The sequence below is a fragment of the Acomys russatus genome, chromosome 17 (genome assembly GCF_903995435.1).
Source record: "Acomys russatus chromosome 17, mAcoRus1.1, whole genome shotgun sequence".
In the NCBI taxonomy this organism is placed as follows: Eukaryota; Metazoa; Chordata; class Mammalia; order Rodentia; family Muridae; genus Acomys; species Acomys russatus.
Genome location: NC_067153.1, coordinates 13,664,031 through 13,690,636, shown reverse-complemented (window position 1 = coordinate 13,690,636; position 26,606 = coordinate 13,664,031). Strand labels below are relative to the sequence as shown.

The 26,606-nt window shown below is 37.3% G+C and overlaps 1 protein-coding gene across 1 annotated transcript; it reads left to right on the top strand.

Moving 5' to 3' along the window:
* The first annotated feature begins 24,365 nt into the window (after positions 1-24,365).
* Positions 24,366-24,721, top strand: LOC127201836 (prothymosin alpha-like). Its single transcript, XM_051160538.1, has one exon. The coding sequence runs from the start codon at positions 24,382-24,384 to the stop codon at positions 24,682-24,684; it is 303 nt and encodes a 100-aa protein (XP_051016495.1). The 5' UTR covers positions 24,366-24,381; the 3' UTR covers positions 24,685-24,721.
* The last annotated feature ends 1,885 nt before the right edge of the window (positions 24,722-26,606 follow it).

Below are 26,606 nucleotides of genomic sequence, written 5' to 3'. Positions count from 1 at the left end.
CACACCTACTGAAGAATTTGAAGGTCAGCATTTGTACTTATATGCTCAATTGCTCAGAAAACTCTATCCCATGGAGAAGAAAAGAAATATAAAGAACCAATAACACTTTAATGTGGCTCCTTCACAGACGGGCAAATAAAAGATAAATTTGAAGGAGAGTAAATGAAGACTCTTCTTTGGGGGTCACAAAATGGGCCCACAAAATGGCAGTGCCTTTGGTAATATTGTAAAAATGATTGTCTTGGGCCAGATTTTTCTAGGAAACAGAAACCTAGAACATTTCTCAAAAGCCTTTAATAGCTTGCTGAATGTTCCTAGCTGCAACTGTCAGCACCTCCTCTGTCTGAAAGAGTTCCCATGCTAACAGCCTGGCTGTCTCAGCCCTGGGCTGCCTGCCCTTGTCTTTTACCCATCGAAAACACAAGCTCTCACAGTTGGTTGGTACTTTCTGCTATCTGAGGCAGCCAACTGCCCCCAATAACTGCTTTTCTCTCCACAGAATGTATTTCTCAGTGGTTCTGTGCTGTGCTTGCTTACACTCCCTTAGAGTGATTGCTTTTTGCCTGTGTGTTGCTGTTGTTTTGTTTTAGGTGTATTTTTTTGTTTCTGGCTGGTTCCAGGAGCTGATTCACCTTACTGACATAATCAGAACCCCCTGCCCCAATCACTCTATTGCCTGAGTCAAGTTTTAAGTTGTATTTTAATGAGTCCCCTGCAATTTTAAGCACCAAGCAAACGTCAGTTCTCAGAAAAAGAATGACTGTTAGCTTCAGTCACATATCACTGCTCACTGGGCTTTCCTTTTAACTATAGAGCCACTATCATGAATGTATAGATATACATAAACTACTAAAAATAGTCTCTACTATATTTCTATATGATCCCCCTGATGGATATGAGCACTTTGTTTATTCTTGGGGACCTTAACTGGCAGCCAGCACACTAATTTTAAATATTCAGGCTTGCAAACATTTCTTGGTGACATATTAAGTTTCTCAAAGAACTCATGTGTAACAAACACAAAAAGACTGATGAAATCATTATTGTATCTTAGTAGAACATAACCCAAGAGTCTTATACATGGATTGAATTTTTAGTGATACACTTTTATGAATTGAATAATAGAAATTTGGTTTTGAAATGGAAATGCTTGAAGCAGTTGTTATCTGTTCTACATACCTAACTATTTTATAGCATTCTATAGTCTATGGGGAAAAATATTGCTTATCTTGTTCATTGCCATTTGTATAACTGGGAAGCCTTAGACACACAGTAAACAAATTATAATTATCGAAAGAATGTATCAGAACCAAATAAAGTGTATATGTTATATATGTATATGTTTATATGTATAAACATTAAAAATACAGATGATATACATGACACAATTGAGAATCACAATAATAAAATTAATAGAAATAAAATATTTGAAGTCAAGCTATTTTCTTATTCAGATTATTTAAGAACAAATGAAATGATTCTGATTCAAAGCAGAGAGAGCAGTTTATTGGCCCAAATGACTTCATAGTTTTGACAGGCAGGAGGAGAGTGATAATTTTCCTTCTGATTCCAAGAATAAAAACTGTTTTCTCTCTTCCTTCTTCCCTGCCTCTCTTACTCCTTTTCACTGTCCTCCTGTGTCTCTCTTTTCTCTTTGCATCCTCTTCCTTCTTTCTTTGTTTCTTTGTTTCTTTCTTTCTTTCTTTCTTTCTTTCTCTCTCTCTCTATCTATCTATCTCTATGTCTATCTCTCTCTCTCTCTCTCATGCTTCCAAATCAATGGATGAGTAGGATTTTGTGTTTTCAGTAACAAACTGTGAAATATATTTTTAAAAAATAGATAAAGTTGCAGTCCTCCAGTGGGAAAACACAAAATATTCAGGTCACAAACAAGGAAATTATAATGAATATTAATTAAGAAAATAAGTAATGGAAGTTGCTGTCAGTGAGTATCACTGAAGGATCTGTGGATATGCTTGCACAAAGCATCTCTTGTCAGCTGCACTTACCCATTCAGAAACTTTAGACACATCCACCATGGTCCATATACTGACATTCTTCCTATGACCACCAAAGGCACATACTATCAGTTGCACTTTTTCAATCAGGCCCAAGGGCAAGCACATTAACATACCAACATATGACTCTCCTTAATGAAAGGTCTTGCCTACGACATTGCTTGTATCTACAAGTTTTGAAGATGTGTCAGACAGAGATATGAACAGAGTCCACCACGTTTGTAGATGACAACATCTATCACAATGTGAAAAGTTTGGACAGCACTAAAAGATCCTGATTTATAATTAATGAAGATAAAAAATCTCAGATGAAAGACCTATTTTTCTCACTTTCTAATATCTAATTGCGTAGCTGCTTAAGAAACAAACAAACAAACAAACATCCAAGGTATTTTAAGAGGAAAAACCAAAAAGGAATCAGACATAAGCAAGAAATAAAACAAAAAGATAATAAAACACAAAATTGGAATTATTCACCCAGGAACTGAAAACATCTTTGATTTATCTGTGAGGAACTCTACATGATAAAGACTGTCACGGACTAAACTAACATGGCCCAAAAATAGAGTCTTATGAGGATAATTCTGACTGGTTGAGAGAAAACTTCAAGAAGCCAAGACCAGAGTTTTATGACCTCAGTTTCTTCAAAAGCACAGAATTGTTCTTGGAATGTGTTTTCATGCTCCTCCCAAGTGTAGCAGACAGAAGTGAGTTTACTTCATTATAACAAGCTGTTGCTATTTATTTATATGCCTCTATGGGAATGCATATGTTTGCTATGTGCAGCATGTCTTTGTGATTGTATACATCTTGAACACATGAGAACTTTACTCATGTGATATTTCTTAACCTTCAGGGTATAAATTGTCTGATGTTCAGAATAAAGGTGGCTACTGAATTAATAAAAAACCGTGTGTCAACTAGGCATGGTGGAACATGCCTTTAATCCCCAGCACTCAGGAGGCAGAGACAAGCAGATTGCTATGAGTTTGAGACCAGCCTGGGCTCCGAAGGGAGTCCAAGACAGGCAAGGGTACACAGAGAAACCCTGTCATGAAAAAACCAAAACAGAAAAAAGATGTGTCAGTCATGTATCATGCCATAGCACTGTTACTATGTTAGAAGCAGTTTTCAATAGCAGAGCTCATTTGGGTAGGAGGATGCTCGCATCCACCATGAGTCACGCCTTAAGTACCCCTACTTATTGTGCAAGAGTTGTCATACAGAAGATTCCCTGACCCCACTATTCTATGCACAATATCCATCTGTTGAGGATGCCTGCCTTCCTGTGTTGTTCTCAGAGATAGAAAAGGCCTTCCAGAGATGTTAACACTTGCACTCCTCCTGAAGACATCAACTGCCTCTACACCAACTGACTGTAGTTGAAGTCAGTATAATTCATCACAACAAGACCCCAACTGTCAACTTCAAAAGAAAGCCTTTGACTATCAAAAAATGGTAGAGGTAAGCAAGCAGTCTATAATGTGTACTTTGAAATGTAAGTAGGCAAAAACTTGCTATCATCTTAACCATCTTACCCACATCATAAAAAGTAAATTACAAGGTACTTCATAAATAGTTCAAGTGGATGATTCTAAAGAAATTAAATGAGATGGAAATAAATCCATGTAATTTTATGTAATTAGATAAATAATTTATGGTATACATAAGAGATTTACAGAATAAAAAGAGATCATGAAATGTAAACTTCAAAAGAAAAAATCTGAAGATCCTAATAAATCAAATAAACACTACACAAGAAACCCTAATCAACAGAATAGTTTAATAAGAATGAGTCTTTGAACTTGAAGATACGTCCTTTTACATATTCCAGTTAGACTAAAATTGAACAGAAAAGACAGGAAGAGGAAATGGAAATAAAGAAAGCCTAGACCCATGGGACTGTATACAATAAATGCCTCACAGAGACTCTTGTAGAGAATGAGAAGGTAAAGAGTTCAAGGCAGTAATCAGTAATAACTCATGTTGGAAAAGACATGGACATGTGGGCCCAGGATCTCATAGATGCTCCAATTAAGTAGAACTGAATAAATAAGGTTCTTTGTTTTGTATATTATGGCCAAATTGTAAAAGATTCATAGAAATATAAAAGTGGTGATGGAAACAACACCAAGTTACATCAAAGGAACCACTGTATCAGAAATTTAAAAGGGGTGAGGAGGTTGGATATACTCACTTCTTTGAAAGAAAGGGGGAAGAACTTGTTACGCCAAAATATTACACATAGAAATGCTCTCCACTTGAAAAGAAGAAAATGTTTCTAAGCAAAACTCAGGCTAAGGAAATTTATCATTGCTAGACTGACTATGTAAGATATGCTTAAAGAGTCCTCCGTCTGCAAGTGAAATGATGACAGCCATGATGTTTACAAAACATGGCAAAACAGAAGTGTATGATAAACTATATGTACACATGCAAAGGAGAAATTGATAATGCCTCTAAAGACCACCAAACTAAGGCATCAAATAGAAAAGACATAGAAAGGTAAACGGAAACCAACCAACAGATTGTCAGGGCCAAATTTTTCCTTAATAATAACCTTGAGTGTCCGTTTTGGAGATATATAAAGTGGATGAATGAATCAGAAATATAAGACCCAACTGCACACAACACACAAAACATTCAACTCAGTAATTTAAATACTTGAACACTAAAATTATATTGTTAGGAAAAGATATTCCACACAAGTAGAAACAAAAGCTAATCATCTTTATATGAGATAAGGAATACATTAATTATGAAACTATGAAAAAGTAAAAAGCCACTACATTAATAAAGTGTGCCCTTCAATGAGACAACACAGAAGGATTTTTCTTAGCCTTCTACAATGTGAGATAAATTTCCAGCTAATATGGTCACTGCAAAGAGTTTCCAGCAATTACAGGTGTCTTCAGGCAAGTAAAGAGTTGTGGTTATATTGTACACAGCATTGTCCTTTTTATAGTCACATTAGTCCCTCTGCAAATACTCTAAGAAAGAGTTCCCACTCTAGCCAAGGAAGGGAAATGGTCCAAGCAGACTGAATCAGTTACATTTTACAGAAAATCTTAAGAAGGTGGAACAAGCAGCTGCGATTGTTATGTCCCTTCCTTGGGGTATTGGTGGAGTGTGTTCAGAATGACCGGTTTTGTATGAAGGTAGTCTATTGGGTTATTTTGCTGATAACTCATTTTTTAAATAGCTTAGGCACCAGAAAATATTCAATCACCTGTAAATTTAGGTAGTTTCATGGTTTCGTGTTACAAGAAATTTGCTTATGTATACATTAAAAACAACTCAGAAGGAGTGTTTTCATACAAATGCATTGTTAAGATTAATGTAATTTTGTAGGGCTTAAAGGCTCTCTAACTCTGCTCAGTGAGTGCCAAGCATCTCAAGGAGAGGTGCTTCCGCTTACTCTTCCTCAACTATGTTTATTCAGACAAAATAATTTTAAAATATTATAGGTTGCTTGCAATAAAAACTTTTTAAAAGGTCAACATAAAACCAACATTCTCAATGGCATTTTTAGGTTCCAAATTATCATTAGTATTGCTTCATTTCTTTTTATTTCCTCATATATATTGCTTAAATTAATAAATGTTAAAAATGTAAATTACAGCATTAGCTACAAGCAGAAGACCTGAACAGAAGAGAAAATGACGTAAACGAAGTGTGAACATCATCTGCATCAGTGGTTAACTCAGGGTTGCCAAAAATGCATCACAATCTCATTAAGGAAAGAAATGAGTCACTTAACCAGGACGGAGTCCATATTTGAATTCTGTGCTTCATTCTCCCTGTATCTTTTGTCATCTCTCTGCCTGTTGCATGAGTCTGAATCTGCTTGCCTGAAGTCTGTCTTTGTGCAAATGTTATTTGCTGTGTCTGTGTTTGTCTACCTCAGTATGATTGTATATCTGTGTCTGTTCTATAAGCTAGTAGTGCGAGTTGTATATGTTGTATGAGCCGTGTCTATCCCAAGCAAAAGGCTTCACTTTATATTTTTTTAAAAAAAGAAAGAAAGAATCACATGAGGAGTGAATTGGATACTTTACAGAAATCTTTAATAGAGTTTTATAAGGATTAAGTCACTGGCTCCAACTGACACCAAGGGGCCCGTAGCAAACATCGTTGTTTATCAGCCAATATCCTTAAAGGGATGTTTTTAAGGTTTGTGGTAGATTTTCAGAAGTTGGCTTTAACATCTGTATTTGTTGCTTTCAGCAAATAATGCACACACATTATCTAGGTTTGGAGGTTAAGAGTACAACCTTTAGGATTAAGGATATTCATTAGCTTAGGTTGTGAAAGCTAATTACATGGGAAATCTAAGGCAAGTAAGGTGGGCTTTTACATTGAGTCTCGGTCTTTTAGAATGCAAAAAAAAAATATTGCAGAATATTGCACATCCTCACAAAGAAGGAAGAGGATTACTTGGGAAGAAGAGAGTCAGCAGGAATGGGAAAGTAAAAAAATAATAGGGTGGATTCAATCACAATGTACAAATCTGACAATTTTTAAAACAAAAATGCTTTCAATAGCGATGTAATCTGAATAAATTATAATAAAATAAAATTTTAAAAAACAACAAAAATTGCTTTTAACAGTGATTAACATTTAACAATGCTCACTAGTGCAAATGTCCTAGGGTCCCTCTGGTCTGCACCAGCGGGATTGTTTCCTGACTGTTTTTGACTTCCTTAGAATAATATGGTTATCAGCTGAGAGTGCATATTGTAATGGGATATTAGAAGCTGATATCAAAGAGATCAAATAAATAAAGAGCCAAAATGGGGGAGTGCTGGAGTTTATATGTCTAGATAACAATAAGAGAAGAGATCTCAACAATGCTACACTGAGGTAAGGCGAAGCCAGTTCAAAACATGTCTAGTTTTCCTCCACTGGATGCAGTTGAGAATGGTGGTAAAAGAGATAGAAGTCAACTTGATTAACTTGAGAATTTTAAAGGAAAGTAAGTCTTGTTCTTTTTGCTATTCTGTGAGGGTATCAGATACAAACTCCAAAGACTGTTTTCCTCAGAAGTGTTATATGGCAGGAAGTCAACATCAGTGTTCTCATGTATTCATTAAGTCTTGTGATGCTTTCTTTCTAACTTTGGACTTGTAGAACTTTCTAAAGTGGGTCAATTTTCTCTTTCCCTGAAACCGCAACCATTTCTAATTGTGTTCGAAAGTTGTTACATGGGTTTTGCAAAGAAAATTAAACAGACAATTCCTACTATATAATTATGTTTTAAAAGTCAAGCAATAGCATCCATTTTTATAGCATTCACAGCACACCTCTTAGCTTGAGGTGTGATAATATTCTCTTGTAATGATTTCACAGTCACAGCCTTGCATACTTGTCATTTTCACATGTAGAATGGAATTAGTGTCAAGTACGGGGGGTGTGGATGCAGCCATGATTCATTGACAAATATGAAGGAAGAAAAGTTATTCATGAGGTAATCACAAAAATGCATCTTGAGGTTCTTAGTTTAATACTCTATTTTCCTTTTATACTCTAGATACATTTCTTGATTGGTTGAAAATACATTTACTAAAACCAAGAGATTGTGTTTAGCAAAAGGTATACTGTGAATGTCTTCTAAGGAGCAGAAATCAAAGATTTCATGACCTGTGTAACATGATGGCTATTACTCTGAGGATAATGAACACAAGAATGTTGTGAGAGTGTGGAGGGAAACTGTAGCGATGACCAGAGAATCACCTAGTGTCAGCTGTGACTCACTAGGAATACCCGAGACAGAAGAAGTCAGAAGGGCTGGAGTGAGACCACTGTTTTCTTCCTTTCTTCCTCTATTTCATCACCCAGGACCAATAACTACCACTCCACATGCAGCACTTCCTTAGGACCACTGTGGTCGCATCTTTACTTGGATTTCCTACACAGAAGTCTGTGACACGCACTTAACCAGAACTTGCCCCAGTGTCAACTGGCAATTTGTCCCTTGGTTTATTTTTCTTTCTTGATTGATGTTTGTCCCTGGAGCAAAACACTTAACTTTCTTTAGAAGGAATTCTGCCAGCCAGTGTAGCCTTCCGAGCAGCCTTTTCATTCCAGCTGACATTGAGCTACAGCGGAAAAGCAAACCCTGAATCTCAGAGCTGCTAGAATACGTTAGTTGCCCACATCTCTAAGTCAGAGTGACTCAAAAAGACAACACTTACCTCTGGAGACATTCCTGTTCTGAATAGATCAGCTTGGAAATTTTATTTATATTTTAAGAAGAAAACCTATGGTCTTGACAAAGAGTGCCCTGGGTTTTCTAATCTCTTTCATCATCTCTTTTTGTCTCCATTCCTTCTCTATTTAAATAACCTTTTTTTAAAAAACTATGAATCCTTCAGATGCCATGCTTAGCTGAGTAGAAAGAACATAATCTTTAGAGATGCACAGGTTTGTTACCTAACCAAATGGACACTATTTTCAGGCTTTATAAATACAGGCAATAGTAGACGTATTCAGAGTGTCTCTAAGAATTGAGGAAGCACAAGCCTGCGGAGTATATTACATCCTATACTTGAACTAAATTTCATGCTTGGTTATTTACGCCTACTTATTTTGTTGTTTATTGTTATTTTGTGTGCGTGTGTGTGTGTGTGTGTGTGTGTGTGTGTGTGTGTGTGTTGGCATTTTCATTACCTGTCCATCCTTGTTTATTTGACATTTTCTTCCTGTCATTCTTTCCTCATAGGCATGATCTCTCTGAATTTTTCTTGTTCTTTCTCCCAACTATAGCTTTTTGTCCAGGCAACGTATAGTTTCAGCCTGTTTTTCCTTCATTCATTGGTGTCTCTTCATATTTCTTTGCTTATTTCTTGTTGTGACTCAGTATTTCTCCCTTCTGATCACTGATTATCTTTCTTTTTCTCTCCATATTGTGACAATGTTTCTCTCTTGCCTCTGGCCTTCTGACAGTGGGCTCCTCTCAATTACATCTTATTCTCACTCCTCTGATCTTAGACATCAACACCCTCTGCTCTCAGCTCTGTTCTGATGGCTATTTACAATATATTCCATGGTTTTACTCACTTTCTCTATTTTATAATCTTTCTTAGTTCTTTTCTTTTTAAACTTCATGCATCGTGCATTAAAATCACCATGTATATTCAATCCACACAGTGAAATTGGGGATATTCTTTGTAAGGAACTGTACACACTGTATCCACCTCTGGTTGATTTTGACCTTGCATCCCCCTTGGAAGATCTACAAGCTATTACTCCATTTGCATAAGTCAAGTCTCTGTTGATGCCAGGTTAACGATCCACAACACTGCTTCTCGGTCATTGGCATCATATTTTACTCACTGTGAGCACTGTTCCCAGAAGCTCACAATCTTTCATTGCAATACAGCAGGTGACACAAGCAGAATTTGTTATAAAAGAAAGCAAACTTAGAAATAGGTCACTGTTGAATTAATAACAAAAGGTCAAAAATCTTGTGGAAGAAAGATGAAAACTTGGAGGTTTGGGAAAACAAAAACTTCTTGTGTACCTACTTGTTCGAGGTCACATTCAGTGAAATACCAACATCATATTATATAGGAAAAGACTAATGTGTGGGTTGAAATAGTTTGTTCACTGTCAGTCAATGCTGATATATGCATGAGTCTGAATTCAAATAGATTTCTTGGCATATTTGCTTCTGTTTAGGAGGAAGTATTAGTGTCAGACAAGTCTTATCTTTCAACAAATTAGATAAATACATTGACAAGTGAAGAAATTATCAAACTTACAATTTTATAATTAGTTAAAAATGTGGTGGACCAACATGAAAATAACTCCAGAGCAGAAAACAGACTTTTTAAGTAAACTAGTAGACTCCTTTTGTTCTTTCTGCTGTTTATTTTTTGTTTTCATATTTTCTTTTCTTTTTTCCTAATTTTTTTTTTACATTTGTTGACTATGTGTTGACTTTTGGGCTTATCACGGACAACGTTATATACAGGACAAGTCTAGCTTCAGAAGACCTGCTAGTACCATTTGTCATCATGACCAGTTAGATGCAAAATGACTCCTACCACAACCTACAGTGACAAGGCATGGGATACTGCAACTAAGTTGTGCATACAATATAAAGCCACAGATGACTAGGAAAGCAGTCTGCTTTGACAGATGTCTGCATTAAGTGCACAAAACCTCTGCCCTTGAGAAATGTGTTCAAATTAGAACCTTCGCAAGACAGATGAATAAAAATAAATTCAAAGTTACTAAAGTATAAAATTATCGAGAGTCAAGGAGTCAGACTAATAGAAACTCAACAAAGAATACCAGACCAGGAGCATGTTCACATGGTACACAGAGTTCAGCAATAGGTCCATAGCATGGCAAGAGCAGTAGGACCTAGGAAAGACCTATAGAGGACAGAACTTAGCTACCCATCTAGCCTCCCAAACAGAGATGCAAAACCCCAAAGGAACAGAATTTCTTTTAGTTTAGCGGGGCTCATAGGGGTTCAGAGGGAAAGAAGCTACTATTGTGGACCCTGGTATGGGTGTGAGCTAGGTCCTCTGTGTATATATTATAGTTTCATAGCTTGGAGTTTTGTAGGACTCCTAACAGTGGGAGTGTGTGGTGTTTCTGACTCTGGCCTGCTTTTGGGAGCCTTTTCCTCTTACTGAGTTACCTTTTCTAGCTTTGATATGAGGGTTTGTACGTACCATTATGCCACATTTGGTTGGTATCCTTGGGAGGTCTGATTTTTTTCTAAAGGAAAATACAGGTATAATGGATCTTGTGGAGAGGGAAGATGGGGGTGCAAACTGGAAGTGGAGGAAGAAGAAATTCAGGTGGGGTGTAACATATGAGAGAAAATATAAGCAAATAAAAATAAATTTGTTTCAAATAATCTAAAATTGTAATTCAACCTTGACCTGATGAAATATTTGAATAGCCCTCAAATGTGTTTTTTTCCGGGGAGGAAAAAGGTTACCTTCACTTTATGTATTTTTAACTGTGCATATGTTATTCAAATTTCCAGAATTATCATGACTTATAGCAAGAAAGCAGGAGACTTTTATGAAATTATATGCAACTCTTTCAAGGTAACACACGTGAAAAAGAATAAAAGGAAGCAAAGGGTAAACATAAATCCTTGCCTACCTGTTCCAATATTGTGGTGGTAATAGTTACAAAGTGTGATAGTTGGAGGTACAAATAAGATGCTTCTCCATGAAGAAATATCTTCCAACATGTCATAAATGTTTCTCTCATGACCTTCCTTTCTTCTTGAGGTTCATTCTCAAAGTTAAGGAGGATGAAAGGACTGTGGTAGCCAGTGGGATCTGATTGTATGTGAGGCTTCTGTGTATAAGAGGTGCCTTCCAAGAAACTCAGACAAGAGCCACAGGAGTAGATGGCATTAGTGGAAGTGGGAGATATAAGTGAAAATAAAGGAAACAAGATGAAAACAAAGGGGACTCAATCAGGTCCACCTATCCACTAAACAAAAGAAGATTTTAAAATAAATATTAAAATGTGACAAAACAGGAAAATAACATAAAAGAAAAATCAAATAGGCTCTATATATCTCCAAACTGCCATATTATCAAAATACGGAATTCAGTGGATAAGATGACATAGACACATACATAGAAATACCTGAATTGGACAGAAAAAGAAATTACAGATTAAACCAAATGTGAGAAAAAGTTTGCACAGAGGTAAATATTTTAGTGTTTATACTGCACAAGAGTCATTATTTAAAGGCCCATGCAAATAATGAGAAATTTGACTTCATGAACTTAAGAATCTTAATAAAAATATCTTCAAAAAGTGTCTTCAAATAAGCCTATCTGAATCAGGCTTTTGAAATCAAGATTAATAAGGAAACAGTGAGGGAATAACCCTGGAAAAAAGCACATTTTGTTTTTTGGAACATCTGCAGTATTAATGACCTTGCTTATAACAAAACGAACAAAATGTGGGAGCCAGAAGAGGGTGGTATCTTTTAAAACGAACATCTCATGTCTACAGGTCTAAACCTTGGCTTTAGCTTTTTCTGACTGTGTAAAATGACCCTGTGGCTAAACTGTTAGCTCCACCCCTGTGTCTTGCCAAGATGATTAAATCCATATATGTCATTCTGGATTTGAAGCCATGGATTTGAACCTACTTGGAGGGTTTTCTGTGATGTCTTTGGATAGATGTATTGGTTCTACACAGACAATTTTCTGTCTTGCACCATCCCTATGAAAATCACATGTCACCCTAAGGCCTGTCACTGAAAAGGTGAGGACATGCTTCAAAGTCCAAGCTATGCCATTCTTCCATGATGTTAGAGAAAGGAGGGAAAATATCTCAAGTGTTAAAGTTGCCTTCCTATTCTTCTGGTACTCATTCTTTAAGAAATAAAAGCTGAAGAAAGAGAAGAAGCAAATTAGACATTTAGCCATTTTCATTATAAAATTATATAAAAAATAGTAGAATTATGCAGTCATCAAGAACCCCTGAGACGTTCTTAGTACAGAGCATACAGCTGGGAAAAAATGAGGTGGTCCTTCATGGGACGTAGGCCAGTCCTATTAGCTGAAGCCAAGGTGACATTGTACAAAAGGTGTGTGTTGACTAGCATTAATTCTTTTCAGTGAACAGGCAGGTGTGTGTGTGTGTGTGTGTGTGTGTGTGTGTGTGTGTGTGTGTGTGTAGTAAGCAGACACTCTGTGTCTGATTGGGCAAAATTGGATTTGTAAAAATTTTTAGCTTTCCCCTGAAATACAAAACAAGGTGGATCACTGAAATTCTGTTTCCATATTAAGGTTTGGAAAATAACCAATCCAAAAACACAAAATGAGAGCCACACCCAAAGAGTACTGAGAAAATGGAATTTTAATCTAAAGATTTTTTTTTTTTTAATTTCTTACTTTCAAAGGATTGATTTGTCACTGAAAATAGGAATTGATTGCTAGGTCAGTCAGAATTGCAGTTCTTTTAGCAATATTCTTGTTTTCCTGTCCATAGTATACATGGAGAGAAATAAAGAAACATGTCTTTGTGCATAATATCAGTGGAGTCTGATAACATGTGAGCAACCTGTCCCTTCATCTATATTCAATTCAAAACAACTACAAGTCTCTGTTTAAGATTTCCCAGGGGATAGGTGTGTGGCTCTCACTGTGTGGAATAGCTGATTGTTTAGGGCCAGCGACAGCTGTTACAGTGGCCTCACACAAAATTGAAGACTTGCCTAAAACACTATAAGGTTTTCATTTTTTTTTTTTTTTGATGTGACTTTGTTGACATTGCTTTGTTTGTTTTTAAAACTCTGTTGCATGGTTGTTCAGAGTGAACCTTGTAGGTGACAATACTGGGTTCCAAAGTCTCTATGTTGGACACCATTGCGAGGCTATTTGTTCTGGATTTCTGCCACTGATCCTAGTCAGTTTAGGCCCATTATGGCTTCCAGGAATGAATAACTTAATCTTGTAAGATTTATTCTTTCGTTGTCTTTGAATCTTTCAGAACAACATATTCTCATGAGATTGGAACTTTAGTCACTATCCCTCAGACCATATTTTCCTGGAATGAAACACTAAGTGGGCATGTGTCCCTGAACAACATTCTTCTATAAGAGTGAGATTTGTCCATAGTTAAAAGATTCAATAACATGGTTTTCATGTGAAACATCCCCCACAGGTCTAGATTGGCCAGCCTTGATGGTCTTCTTGTGGGGATCCTGGACCCTCTGGGTCCTTCTATCTCCCCATTCTTCCATATCCCTCTCACCTGGAGTCCAGTGACAAGTCTCAGCATCTGTCTGATCCCCTGCTGAACAAAGACTTTCCAAGGACATCCATGTTGGGCTAATATCCACTTATTAGAGAGTGTATATCATGTGTGTCTTTCTTAGTCTGAGTTATCTCACTCAGAATGATCATTTGTTTTAATAGCTGAGTAGTATTCCATAGTGTAAAAGTACCATAGTTTCTTTATCCATTCTACAACTGAGGGACACTGGCAGGAAGATAAGAAGTACAGGAAAATATACTCCTATAAGCATCTTGAGATTATAACAGAGAAAGATTCAAAGCTCATGGTCTAAGATCCAGAGCATAGATTCTGTGAAAATGAATGTTCCCAGTGTGTTACTTTCATAAGATACTCTATAATTTCACAGGAGCTTCAACTAGTGTATATTATCATAACTTTTAGAAGCTCTAATATGTGGCAATCATTTCAGTAGCACCAACATTTAAGGGATACAGAAGGTCTCTCAGTATCACTAGTTATACAAGGACGGCTCCATTACATCATCCACCTTGACCATCATAGGTTCCTACATCACTGATTCTCATGTTGGCTGAGCATGTAATTTTAAAGACAGGTGAATGTCAAAGAAGTGGTCCCTGTGTGAAAGACCATAACTCATCAATTATACCAATAGCTACTTTTTCAGCTTAGAATTAATCAAAATTCCCTAAAAACGACTTCCTACTCAGGCCCAGAGTTAGCCCAGATTATGTTGTTTTAGATATAAAAGTCTCAGCCAGGTGTGGTGGCACATGCCTTCAATCCCAGCATTTTGGAAGCAGAGGCAAGCAGATCTCTGTTAGTTTGGGACCAGCCTGGTCTACAAAGCGAGGACAGGAGAACCAAGGCTACACAGAGAAACCGTGTCTAGGGGGGAAACATATATAGAAGTCTCTATTCTCAGCTTTTTAGACTCTTTATTAATCGGAGTTCTCCAGATACACAGAGGAGAGAGAGAGAGAGAGAGAGAGAGAGAGAGAGAGAGAGAGAGAGAGAGAGAGAGAGAGAGAGAGAGAGAGAGAGAGGGACGGAGGGAGGGAGGGAGGGAGGGAGACAGAGACAGAGACAGAGACAGAGAGACAAAAACAGAGACAGACAGACAGACAGACAGACAGACAGACAGACAGGAAGAGACAGAGAGAGAGACACAGAGAGAGAGAGAGAGAGAGAGAGAGAGAGAGAGAGAGAGAGAGAGAGAGAGAGAGTTTAAGGAATTGGTACATTGGATTAAAGAAGGATGAATAATCTGAAGGATGTCCAGCATGTTGAAGGAGCAGAAATGGCCACTGCTCCAATTCAAGGCCCAAGGCCACCCTCTGACACAGTAGTATCTTTCTTCCTTGGGTGACGACAGTCTGTTTTATTCAGACCTACAACAACTGGAGCCAAGCCTGCTCACACTCTGAAGGACAATATGCTTTCAAATTTCACCAATTTAGTTGCTAATCACATGCAAAACCCTTACAGAAAAAGTGGTGACAGATTTGAAAGTGTGTCAAGATGTGTTTTTTGCATAGTCAAGGTGAAATAAAACACCAAAAGCCGTATATCAACTCCTTAGAGTGGTGGTTCTCACCCTTCCTAATACTGCAACCCTTTAATATAGTTCTTCATAATTTGGTGACTCTGAAACACAAAAGCATTTTTGTTCCTACTTCGTAGCTGTAATAGAATTAGCCTTTGAGTTTGGAGACTCATCTTGCTGCTACTGGTCTAGATACCATTGACTATGAACACTGAGCCATAAGGGGGTGTTAGCGAGCTTTACTGTCTCTATCAGGATTGGAGGTGAGGCTGAGGGAATGAGTATCCAGTCAGGCTACTTTCACTCATTATCTGTACAACTTTTGACTAGGGACACAATCACATTATTGAACTGTATTTTAGAAGTAGCATGCCTTTTCCACAGAGCTACTTCGAAGATCAAAAAAAGAGACTATATCTAAAGATAGTTTTTAATAATGAGGTTTCCAAATTAATTATTTTAAATGGATTTCCATTGTTAAATTGCATTTGAAAACCTGTTTTTGACACTAAACATTGAGCTTCTTTTTTTAAATTATTTTTTTTTATTAATTTATTCTTGTTACATCTCAATGTTTATCCCATCCCTTGTATCCTCCCATTCCTCCCCCCCCCCCATTTTCCCATTATTCCCCTCCCCTATGACTGTTCCTGAGGGGGATCACTTCCCCCTATATATTCTCATAGGGTATCAAGTCTCTTCTTGGCTACCTGCTGTCCTTCCTTTGAGTGCCACCAGGTCTCCCCCTCCAGGGGACATGGTCAAATGTGAGGCACCATAGTACGTGAGAAAGTCATATCACACTCTCCACTCAACTGTGGAGAATATTCTGACCATTGGCTAGATCTGGGAAGGGGTTTAAAGTTTACCTCCTGTACTGTCTTTGGCTGGTGCCTTAGTTTGAGCAGGACCCCTGGGCCCAAATCTGCCTATCATATTGTTCTACTTGTAGGTTTCTAGGACCCTCTGTATCCTTTTATTTTGCTATTCTCCCATGTGTCTCTCATTTAGAGCTTCTTAGATAGAAAGTTAATGTCTTATTTATTTACACATCTCTGACATTCAAGGCAATAACACGTTGTCAATATTTATTTGATGCACTTAATTCAGCCAGAATTTATGCCTAGCTTGTGGTTTAACTACTTTATCCATTTAAAATATTAGTCAAATGTGCACATGTCATTGGAAAGATTTTCTAGGATTTCTAAAGGAAGATGAGATGTTACCATATTATTTCTGTATTAGGATTTCAAATGTCTGATGCTTAAATCTAGTTGCCCACAGCTGGAGATGCTTGGTTAATATGAGGCTCTGGCTTTATTGTGTTTAGCATTAGCACCAAATAGAGACAGCAGTGATTACATATGTCAAGGCATAAGTGTTCCAATTCTGACACCCAAACATATTCCCTTGCTTTTTCAAAAATATTCCCAATCATCTTTAATGTTACTCAGTTTTTTTATTATGGGTCTTAATCTCAACTCTATCATTTAATAACTTCAAATTGTATACTGACAGAAAGAAACATTTTGATTTTTATGTTGCAGTTGTGATTCTAACACCTTATATCTGTGTCTATAACTGATAATATATGAAAAAAACCAATCAAATTTTGGAGATTTTCTTGTTTTCATTTTTCTATTGACCATTACATATTCATGTACATACTAGCCTATTTATGAGGACTTTATGTGTAATATTTTATTTAATAATCCTAATAATTCCATAAGAAGATAACAGGATATACTGTCATCATCATCATCATCACTACCACCACCATTTTAAGTGTAGAATTGAAAAGAAAATTTAAATGCCTTTAGTATTATAATCCATAGGCACGACTGAGAGAAATTGAAAGCCAGAAATGTCTACACAGAACTTATAGATTTGGATGTGATTTGGACATGACTTAATGTCAATTGTTCATAATCCCTGTTTCTGATGCTCTATTACCATATTACTTGAAAGAGTCATTACTTCAGATACCTTAGACTTATAGCTTTACTAAGATTAAAAAAAAAAAAAGCTTAGGAGTTGGCATGCATCAGAGGCACATAGGCACATTACACATTTCCAGAAGTGCTGGCCTTGCTCTCGTGGAAAGATATGTGCCAGCCCAAGCAAATTCTAAGAATATATTTCATCCTGGGCCATATGTCAAAAAGAGAAAGAACAAAACATTCACTCCCATTGATTTACTTGGAGACGTCATTAAGAAAAAAACATTACACAGTGTTAATCTCAGAGATGAAATGTATTAGGAAAAGTACTCCAGATAATGCTTAAATATTCTCTTTTGTAGAGGACAGTGATGGCACAAAGAATGCGTGGAAGTCAGAAGTCAACTTGGGTGATTTGGTTCTCTGCTTCCAATATGTCAACTTTGAATATCAAACTCAGGCCACTGGATTTGTTGGCAAGTACCTTTTCTGCCAAGCCATCTCTTCAGGCCAGGACATTTTCTATGTTAAGTAGTTCTAGGTCATATAACCACAGTCTACTTGGGCTTCCTATGTGTCTTGGGAGTTTTGTTATTATGTCCTCTTGTAAAATCTGAAACTTTCCCTGTCCTGAGATACTCCATTCAATTTAGATATTTGGGATACAGACAAAGAGATGGAAAGAAATAATGGATTAAAAAAATGTTAAGAGGTAGAAGGGGAGAAAAGGGCTTGAATTAATCAGATGACACCCCTGGCCAGCAAAATATTTATATCAGCACATGAAGATCTTATTCAGGATCTAAGAAATGTAACTCATAAATGTTTAATCCACAATGAAAAAAAAAGTGTTTGATTTGAATTGGTAAGGAATTTTTTTGCCAAGTGCAGTAGTCTCTAGACATTTACAGATAAATATGTAGTTAGGAGACTCGAATTTCATAAATTTCCAAGTAATTTCTAAGTCATTTCTAATAAAAGGATACTATACTATCATTTCATATCTTCAGTCACAAAACTCCTGAACAGAAGTGCTAATTTCCGGTGCCAACCACATGTCTGATAAGTGACATGTCTCTCCATAAAGCACAATGATTCTGAGTTCCTGCTGTGAACTTAGTTCATAATCAATGCGTGGAAATATGAAAGCATTTTGAAGTACTATGAGGGCAGGATTGGCAAGCTTTCTTTGCAAGGAAACATAGCACCTTAAACTTGCTACTTCAATTTTCTGTCTGAAATACAGAATGCATATTCACAAAGATAAAAGCCGAATCAGAAAGCATTCAATGTAAACAGAAGTAAGGAAAATAAAGTTTGTGAACACCTACTGTGTGTGCATCATTTTGGGAAAGAATTAGAGCCGTCGGACAACAAGATTATTCTTTTATGAATAATACTCCTTCTGTCGTCAAATTCCAACCTTGCTTCATGATACTCATAGATTATGCAATTGTTTTGCAATCTAGAAGCCATGCTCAACAATGGCAATTGTAAAGCAGGCGTTCATGAATCAAAGGTTAGAGAGCCATTTAGTATTTCTGTCAAGATTTACACCTGCGTAAGCAAATCCTCAATAGTTCTTGCCTGATCGTTTCCTGGTTCTACTTTCTGTATGTAGTTTATTTTATTTATATGTAATATATTATATGTCATTATATGTAAATAAAGATATATAATAAAAAAGGATTTGCACCTCCTTTTATTTAGCTTAAGGGCCACTCATCTCAATCCATTGTGTCATACACTTTTCCTTTGATGGACTGTCTTCAGCTGCTTCTGTGGACTTTTTCTACTATTTGTTTTCAACTTGACAATGAAGAAAGAAATAACAAAACTCCACCATGTCTGGAAAACACCCAGCCTTGTGGTAATTTTGCAATTTGTTTTCTTTGTTTCAGAAGTGTGTCTATAGTGAAGAGGTTGTGGGTGCCTGAAATGAATTGAAAGTAGATTTGTATTTGTTTAAAATGACTATACCAGCATTTCTTGACATTTGCTGTTAATTATTCACTGGGAAATGCAGAAATGTGTCAACATGATGTTTGTCACTGGTTATTTAGAGGCTCAGGTTGACAGATCTTGGCAGAATCTGTGAAAGATGTATCTGCCATGGCTGCTTTCAGTCTTCTTATTTGCTTTGTATTCTCATAAGTGTAGAATAAAATAAAGCCTTCTAATAAGGAGATACTTAAAAAAGACAATTATTTTCTATGGGATTAGCAGTCCTACAAGCCTGATTGACAAGATAGGTGGACTTACAATGTGCCTTGACCTGCACTGCCCAGGAAGAAGTGATACAAAGAGAATGCAACAAGTTCAGCTGTGAGGGGAGTATGGTAAGAAGATCCAGATGCTAATGATCTCAAAGATAGCCACAAGGAAAACTTTCAGTCCTTCTATCTACCAGTAAGAGCTATATTAAGCTATGTTTAAAGTACAAATCATAACCCCTTCCCTGGCATAACGCCAATGTCCTTATAAGGCTGTCTCGTGTCGTCTCAGTGTATCAGATGTATCTCCAATCAAGCCTACATTTCCTAGAATCTGTTCAGATGTAGCTCTGCAGTTCCAGAAGACACTCATAGAAAAGATGCTTACACTGACTGACAGGATCAGCTGTGTAAATTCACTTAAGCTCACAGAATCCATTTTTCCTTTGTTTTTAATTATGAAGTGAACATTTAAATCATGCATTTTCTCGATCACAGCTACCTAGAGCCACCCTGGACTATATAGCAAGTGTCACTGCTACCGGGGAAGATCTGGTCTCAAAGCAAAATCATGTACAAAAATGTTACAAGTTAAATGTTCTTGTCATGTGTAAAATTTCTTATTTTCTCTTTTAGATATAATATTGTATTGATTCTTTGAGGAATTTATACAATGCTTTTTTGATCATATTCACCCCCAGGCCCTCCCACAAAGTCCTTCCAAACCCTTTTCCATCTTACTAGCTCCCAAACTTTGGGTCTTCTTTTATGTTTTATTACCAAAGAAGTCTAATTTGTGCTGCCAATACCCTCATGGTGTCAAACCTTCCACTGGATTGTGGTCTACTTGTATGGGGCCACACACAATCTTAAAGAAAGATGATCCTCCCCCCGGAAGCCGTCAGCTGTGCCCAGCTCCACTGTTTTGAATGGAAGCTCACGAATCTTGCCTTCCTTCATACTCTAATATTTATTGGTTTGATTTTCTGCCGGTCTTGTGCAGACAACCATTGGGTTCTTTGAACTCATGAGTTCTAGAGTTCCATAATGTCCACAAGATGCTGTTTCACTATAGCTAACTTTGTCCTTTAGCTATTACAGTCTTTCTGCCTCCTCTTTTGCAGTGGCTTTTAAGACTTGGGTTATGATATTGGTGTCTCTTTTGCGGCCGAGCTCTCCAATGACAGTAGTACTTTACACTTTCTTTCACTAGCTGTAGATTCCTGGATTAACTGCCATCCATTGCACGCATCTGTTTTGATGAAGTCTGAAAGTTACCCTAATCTATGACTATAAAGATGAAAACTTAGAGGGTAATTTGATTATATCTATTCAGCAGAATAGTATTAGTAGATATGCAACTGAGACCTGTGAGTTCCCAATCCTTAGGTTCTTCCAGATTTATAGTACCAGACATGCATTTCCTTCTGTAGAAGGGGCTTTAAATTCAGTCAGAAAGCAGTTGGTTACCTCCTTAACATTCAAGCCACTGTTGCATCCATGGGTGTGTCCTGGCATACCAGTCATTATTTTATTTCACAGGGTTCACAGGTAGATAAGACTATTGCTGATTTCTGCCTCAGCAATCTGCACAGTACCTCCCAGTTACCATGAGAACTACTTAGCAGTAAGAAAGCACCCTGCTTAGTTCCAATTTTATTTATTCATGTTCTATGATGAAAATATGTGGTGTCTTCAGCCTCAGAGTTTTACCACAAAGTTCTGGTATTCTTCAAATTCTAAGTAAGTATGCTGTTTTCTCCAATTGGACATCAATATTTCCTCTACTCTCTTTCTTTTTCCTAGCCACACTGATCTCTATGTCATTTCTGGAAACATGAGATATAGCTTACCCTAAGATTTTTTTTAAAGCTTTTCTTTCTGCCTGAGTTGTCTTTCCTCTTAAACACATATAGTTTCTTCCACTTCCTCAGTGAATGTCTGTTCTATTGCCATACAACCATGGACCTTCCCCATCCATTCCATTTAAATGGCTTCACCTCTACCGCTTGTAAGTTCTTAGAAGCCTTACCCTTTGTCAATATGAAGGCGCATGGCATCAGAGTTACTCTACAGGAGACATGTAGGGAGACGAAGGTCTGAATTGGAGCATACTGATGATGAATGGGTTAAAGGGCCAGAGGAAGACTGAAGCGATTTTCCTGGATCCTTGTTTATCATAGTGAGACACTGACTTTTATCCTTATATCCATGATAATTAATTGAATACTACTGAAGAAGAATGGTGTAATATAATTCACATTGTAATGTGAATTATTACACATTGTAATGTTTATCACATTGTAATGTTACCAGACGGAAAATGGGTCAGAATGTGAAATGATTTAAAAACAAAACCACTATGCTAAAAGCTTTGAGGAAACTTGGGACTTTCAGCATGCCTAGACCCACTTGGTGCCACACTGTCTCAAGGGATGACTTGCAAAATCACTTCAATTTAACCAACTGGAAGCAGTGAGTGATGACTAAGCTACCAAGAAATTAAATGACTAAAACTTCATCCTGGACAAATTTCAGCAAATTTGTAATAAATGTTTTCTCAAGGGACCAAGAAACTTTACATGTGACATATCTTATGAGGTTAATGCCAGAATTCAGTCTCATGTTCAAGGCTACAAACAATTTGCGGAGTAATTCATCCAAAAGTAATGTATATAACCCAGAGAAAAGAGACAGAAAGAAATGTTGTGAAAAAACACCTATTTCAAAGACAGCATGCCACAGGTTATCAATGAAAAGTTAATAGTTGCTCAAGATTTCTTTGGGAACAAGAAAAGTGAAAGAATAAAACATAAAACATATGAAAGGAGCTTATTACTGCAAAAGCAGTCCAAGAAGCAAAGGGAAAATTGGATTTAAACAGTAGCCTTCAGATTTTTGTCTACAAATACTTCTACTTGACCCAAGATGGGACATTTGAGAAAGTGAAACAAAACAAATTTAAAATTCTTTCTGTTTTCACATTATGATTTTGTGCTTGGGTCAAGGCATGAAGTCCTCTTCTGTGAACTGTGCTAGTCTGGTGGCATTCCCCTGGAGGTTCAGGCAGAGCACGGTGTAACACATGAGGTCAGTAAGGATGCAAAACACGATATTGGTTTTTCCTTACAGGCAAGACTTGAGTGACCCAGAACCCCAAGTTCTGTTTTGTCTTGCATTAAAACACCTTTGTGCTTTAATATATAACTCATTCCGTGTGATCACTGAGGAACAGAGAAGAAATACAGAGGTGAATATCTCAGGGGAGGACTATAATTCTTAAGAGGACCAGCCTTCTAAACTGAAGCTCAGGTTCTCCCTGTCTCTGTGATTTTCATGTTGTTGAATAGTCTGTAAAGAGTGTGGCAGATAATATTAGATTATGGAATTTATGAGCTGGAATTAATTACATTTAAGACAAATATAGGGTTTTTCATCTTGCGTATTTCTCCAGAATATAACTCATCCACCTGAACATTTAGCTAGGATTGCTAGAGGTCTTCTCTTTATTTGTTCAGGCTGATGTAGGAAGGGCAGCTTAAGTAACAAAAATGTATGTTGGAGGATTTTTTAAAAGTCCAAGATCTAGGTGCTGGCTGATGTGTGACTCTCTGAACTCTTTCCTTCTGTCTTGCAGGCAGAAATCTCACTGTGTGCTCTTGTGGACTTTTTCTGGCATATAGTCTTGGATATTGAGAAAGTGGCTTAGAGTGGAAAATGAAGAAAAAAAAAAAACCAGTCATACATCCTGGGTTTTTGAGAGTCATGGTAATTGTTGTTGTGTGTGCATGTGTACTTTGAATAAAATTAGTTGACCAAACATATAGAGAAGGGTTCCCATGCTTGCTGAGATGTAGCCCCACCTCCTCTTTCTTTACTATAAAAGCTATTGATCCCATTGTTAGAGTCACTCTTTTGTGACCTAATAGATAAAGTACTTGCTGAGGTCATGGTTCTTGGGGAAAAGCATAAGCAAGTCAACCACAGATTGAATTATTGAAATTACGGTTATAAAGCATGAACTCTTTGATTATACAGTATAAATATGACTATAGAACTAAGAATAGATGGGTGAAAGGAGATGATGGTGGAGGAAAAGTGACACCATGACATTGAACTTATTTTCTGTGGTTAATCAAGGGTCATCCATGAGAATCCTGGAAATTGGCGTGGAAGCTGTGGCAGAACCTCACAAGGAGTTTATTGAAACAGCATTTAGGAACACGTACATAGAGATCCCACCTGTAGTAAAACCTATAAAAGACAGGCTCTGAAAGAACATAGAGGGAAAACCTGAACTCATGTTATGGTACTCAGGATATGGTAGTCTACACAATTCCTAAAATGACTGATTTCTAATATTGAAACACTATATATAAGCCGAACTCTACAGATGAGTTTCCCCGGTCCATAGGAAAACACACAAAATTGTGTTTGGTCTTTTGAAAAGTTTGTGATGTCTTTCAGAAAACTACAGGACTACAGCTGTCTCTGAGATTTGAGAGTGAATATTGATACAGACCTTGACTATTTATTTTAATGATAGTATGTTAATGTTAACATATTTTCTAAAGTATTCTTGTTATCGATAATGAGATTGAAGAATACATAAATTAATAGAGCACATAGTAATTAGTAGTTACCATGTCCTTTCTGGATACAGTATTTAAATGTGTCTCCTTAAACAAGTTGGTGGCTATAGAAATGCCATCGGTTCTTAGAAATGCATGTAAACAAATATATCCGACTGGCTGCTTGAAAAGCCATCTTTGCCTTGTTCCTGGGTCCTGCTCCGTGCTCGTTGGCTGCAGCGACCTTCGTCTCCTGTCTCCTCCTTCTCGTCCACGGCCAGAGTCCTTGAACTCAATTTCTTTCTCTTTCGCGACAGCGGACCACCAGCGTGCCCCACCATGTCAGACGCGGCGGTGCACACCAGTTCTGAGATCACCACCAAGGACTTGAAGGAGAAGAAGGACGTTGTGGAGGAAGCAGAAAATGGAAGAGACGCACCTGCCAATGGGAATGCTAATGACGAAAATGGGGAACAGGAGGCTGACAATGAGGTAGATGAAGAAGAGGAAGAAGGTGACTGTGAAGAAGAGAATGGAGATGAAGACGAGGAAGCTGAGGTTCCTACGGGCAAGCGGGTAGCTGAGGATGATGAAGATGATGATGTTGACACCAAGAAGCAGAAGACTGATGAGGATGACTAGACAGCAAAAAGGAAAAGCTAAACTTAAGGCCACCGTGACCTATTCATCCACCACTTCCCGTCTCAGAATTTAAACGTGGTCACCCTGGAGTAGAGAAGCAGGCCCCGCCCACCCCACAGCGGGCAGCGCCACCCACAGATGACATGTGTTCTCCACCACCCCCACCAAAACCACAACATGAATTTGCAGCAGAGGAGGGAAAAAAAAAAAGAACCAAAACTTCCCAGGCCCTGCTTTTTTCGTTAAAAACACTTTAAAAGGAAAATCTGTTTGTACTTTTTATTTACATTTTATATTTTTGTACATATTAGGGGTCAGCCATATTTAATGATAACGAGTGACCAGATCAGCCTTCAGAGCGTTCTCTGTCCAACTTCTGACTTTACTTGTGGTGTGACCATGTTCATTATAATCTCAAAGGAGAAAAAAAAAAAAAAAACCTTGTTTAAAAAAAAGCTAAAACAACAGCAACAACAAAAAAACAATCTTATCCGAGCATTCCAGTAACTTTTTTGTGTATGTACTTAGCTGTACTGTAAGTAGTTGGTTTGTATGGGATGGTTAAAAAGGCCAAAGATGAAAGATTTCTTTTCCCTATTTTTTGTCTATGAAGTTACTGTTTATTATATTTTTGGCCTGCTTGATGTATGTGTGAAACAATGTCCAACAATAAACCGGAATTTTATTTTGCTGAGTTGTTCTAACAACAACAAAAAAGTGTGTGTGTGTGTGTATATATATATATATATATATATATATATATATATATATATATATATTACTTTTTACAAATTTTACACAAGTATACAATGAAATATGGTCATATATGCACTCTCAACTCCTCCCATAACCCTTACTACATACTTTAATCCAAACTTCGCCTCTTTTAGTTTTTTATAATCCACTAAGTTCAGTTAGTTTTGATCTTGTGAGATCTTAAGTTTAAATCTTCCACTGAAGCACAGGAAAGTATCAGAAACAGCAAAATCAACAAGTATGACTCTCTTTCGCACAGTAAATATATTTTGCCATCAGTTCCTACTAAAGTGCTGGGACTGGAGATGACCTGCCTTATCTGGAATTCTAGCTGGATCAATCCTATGTAGGCTTTGTACAGGTAGCCATGGCTGCCAGGAGTTAGTAATAGTGATAGACATTTTGTGTCTAGAAGACATCTTTTCAATCCTCCCCATCCTTCAGCTCTTACGTCATTTCTTCCTCCTGTCCAATGATGTTCCTTGAGCTTCAGAGGTGATGAAGGCATTATAGATGTCTCATTTATATATGAACACCCAGTTTCCTACTGTTAGCATTTTTTTTTGCTTAGTTTTTTTTTATTAATTTGTTCTTGTTACATCTCAATGTTTATCCCATCCCTTGTATCCTCCCATTCCTCCCCCCCCCCCCATTTTCCCATTATTCCCCTCCCCTATGACTGTTCCTGAGGGGGATTACGTCCCCCTATATATTCTCATAGGGTATCAAGTCTCTTCTTGGCTACTTGCTGTCCTTCCTCTGAGTGCCACCAGGTCTCCCCCTCCAGGGGACATGGTCAAATGTGAGGCACCGATTTAGGCCCAGGGGTCCCGCTCAAACTAAGGCACCAGCCAAGGACAATACAGGAGGTAAACTTTAAACCCCTTCCCAGATCTAGCCAATGGTCAGAATATTCTCCACAGTTGAGTGGAGAGTGTGATACGATTTTCTCACTTACTGTTAGCATTTTTTTAAAAATGTTTTTTGTTTTTGTTCACCAGGCTAAGTGGGACACCCAGAATATACCATGCTTCTACTTAGCAATGAAAACAAAATAAGATAAAATTTGCTGCATAGCCTGGGGATCTTCAAATCAGTGGCTGTTTCTTACATATGAGCTTATTTTGGTACAAATATATTTTTTGAAATTGGTATTAAACTATTCA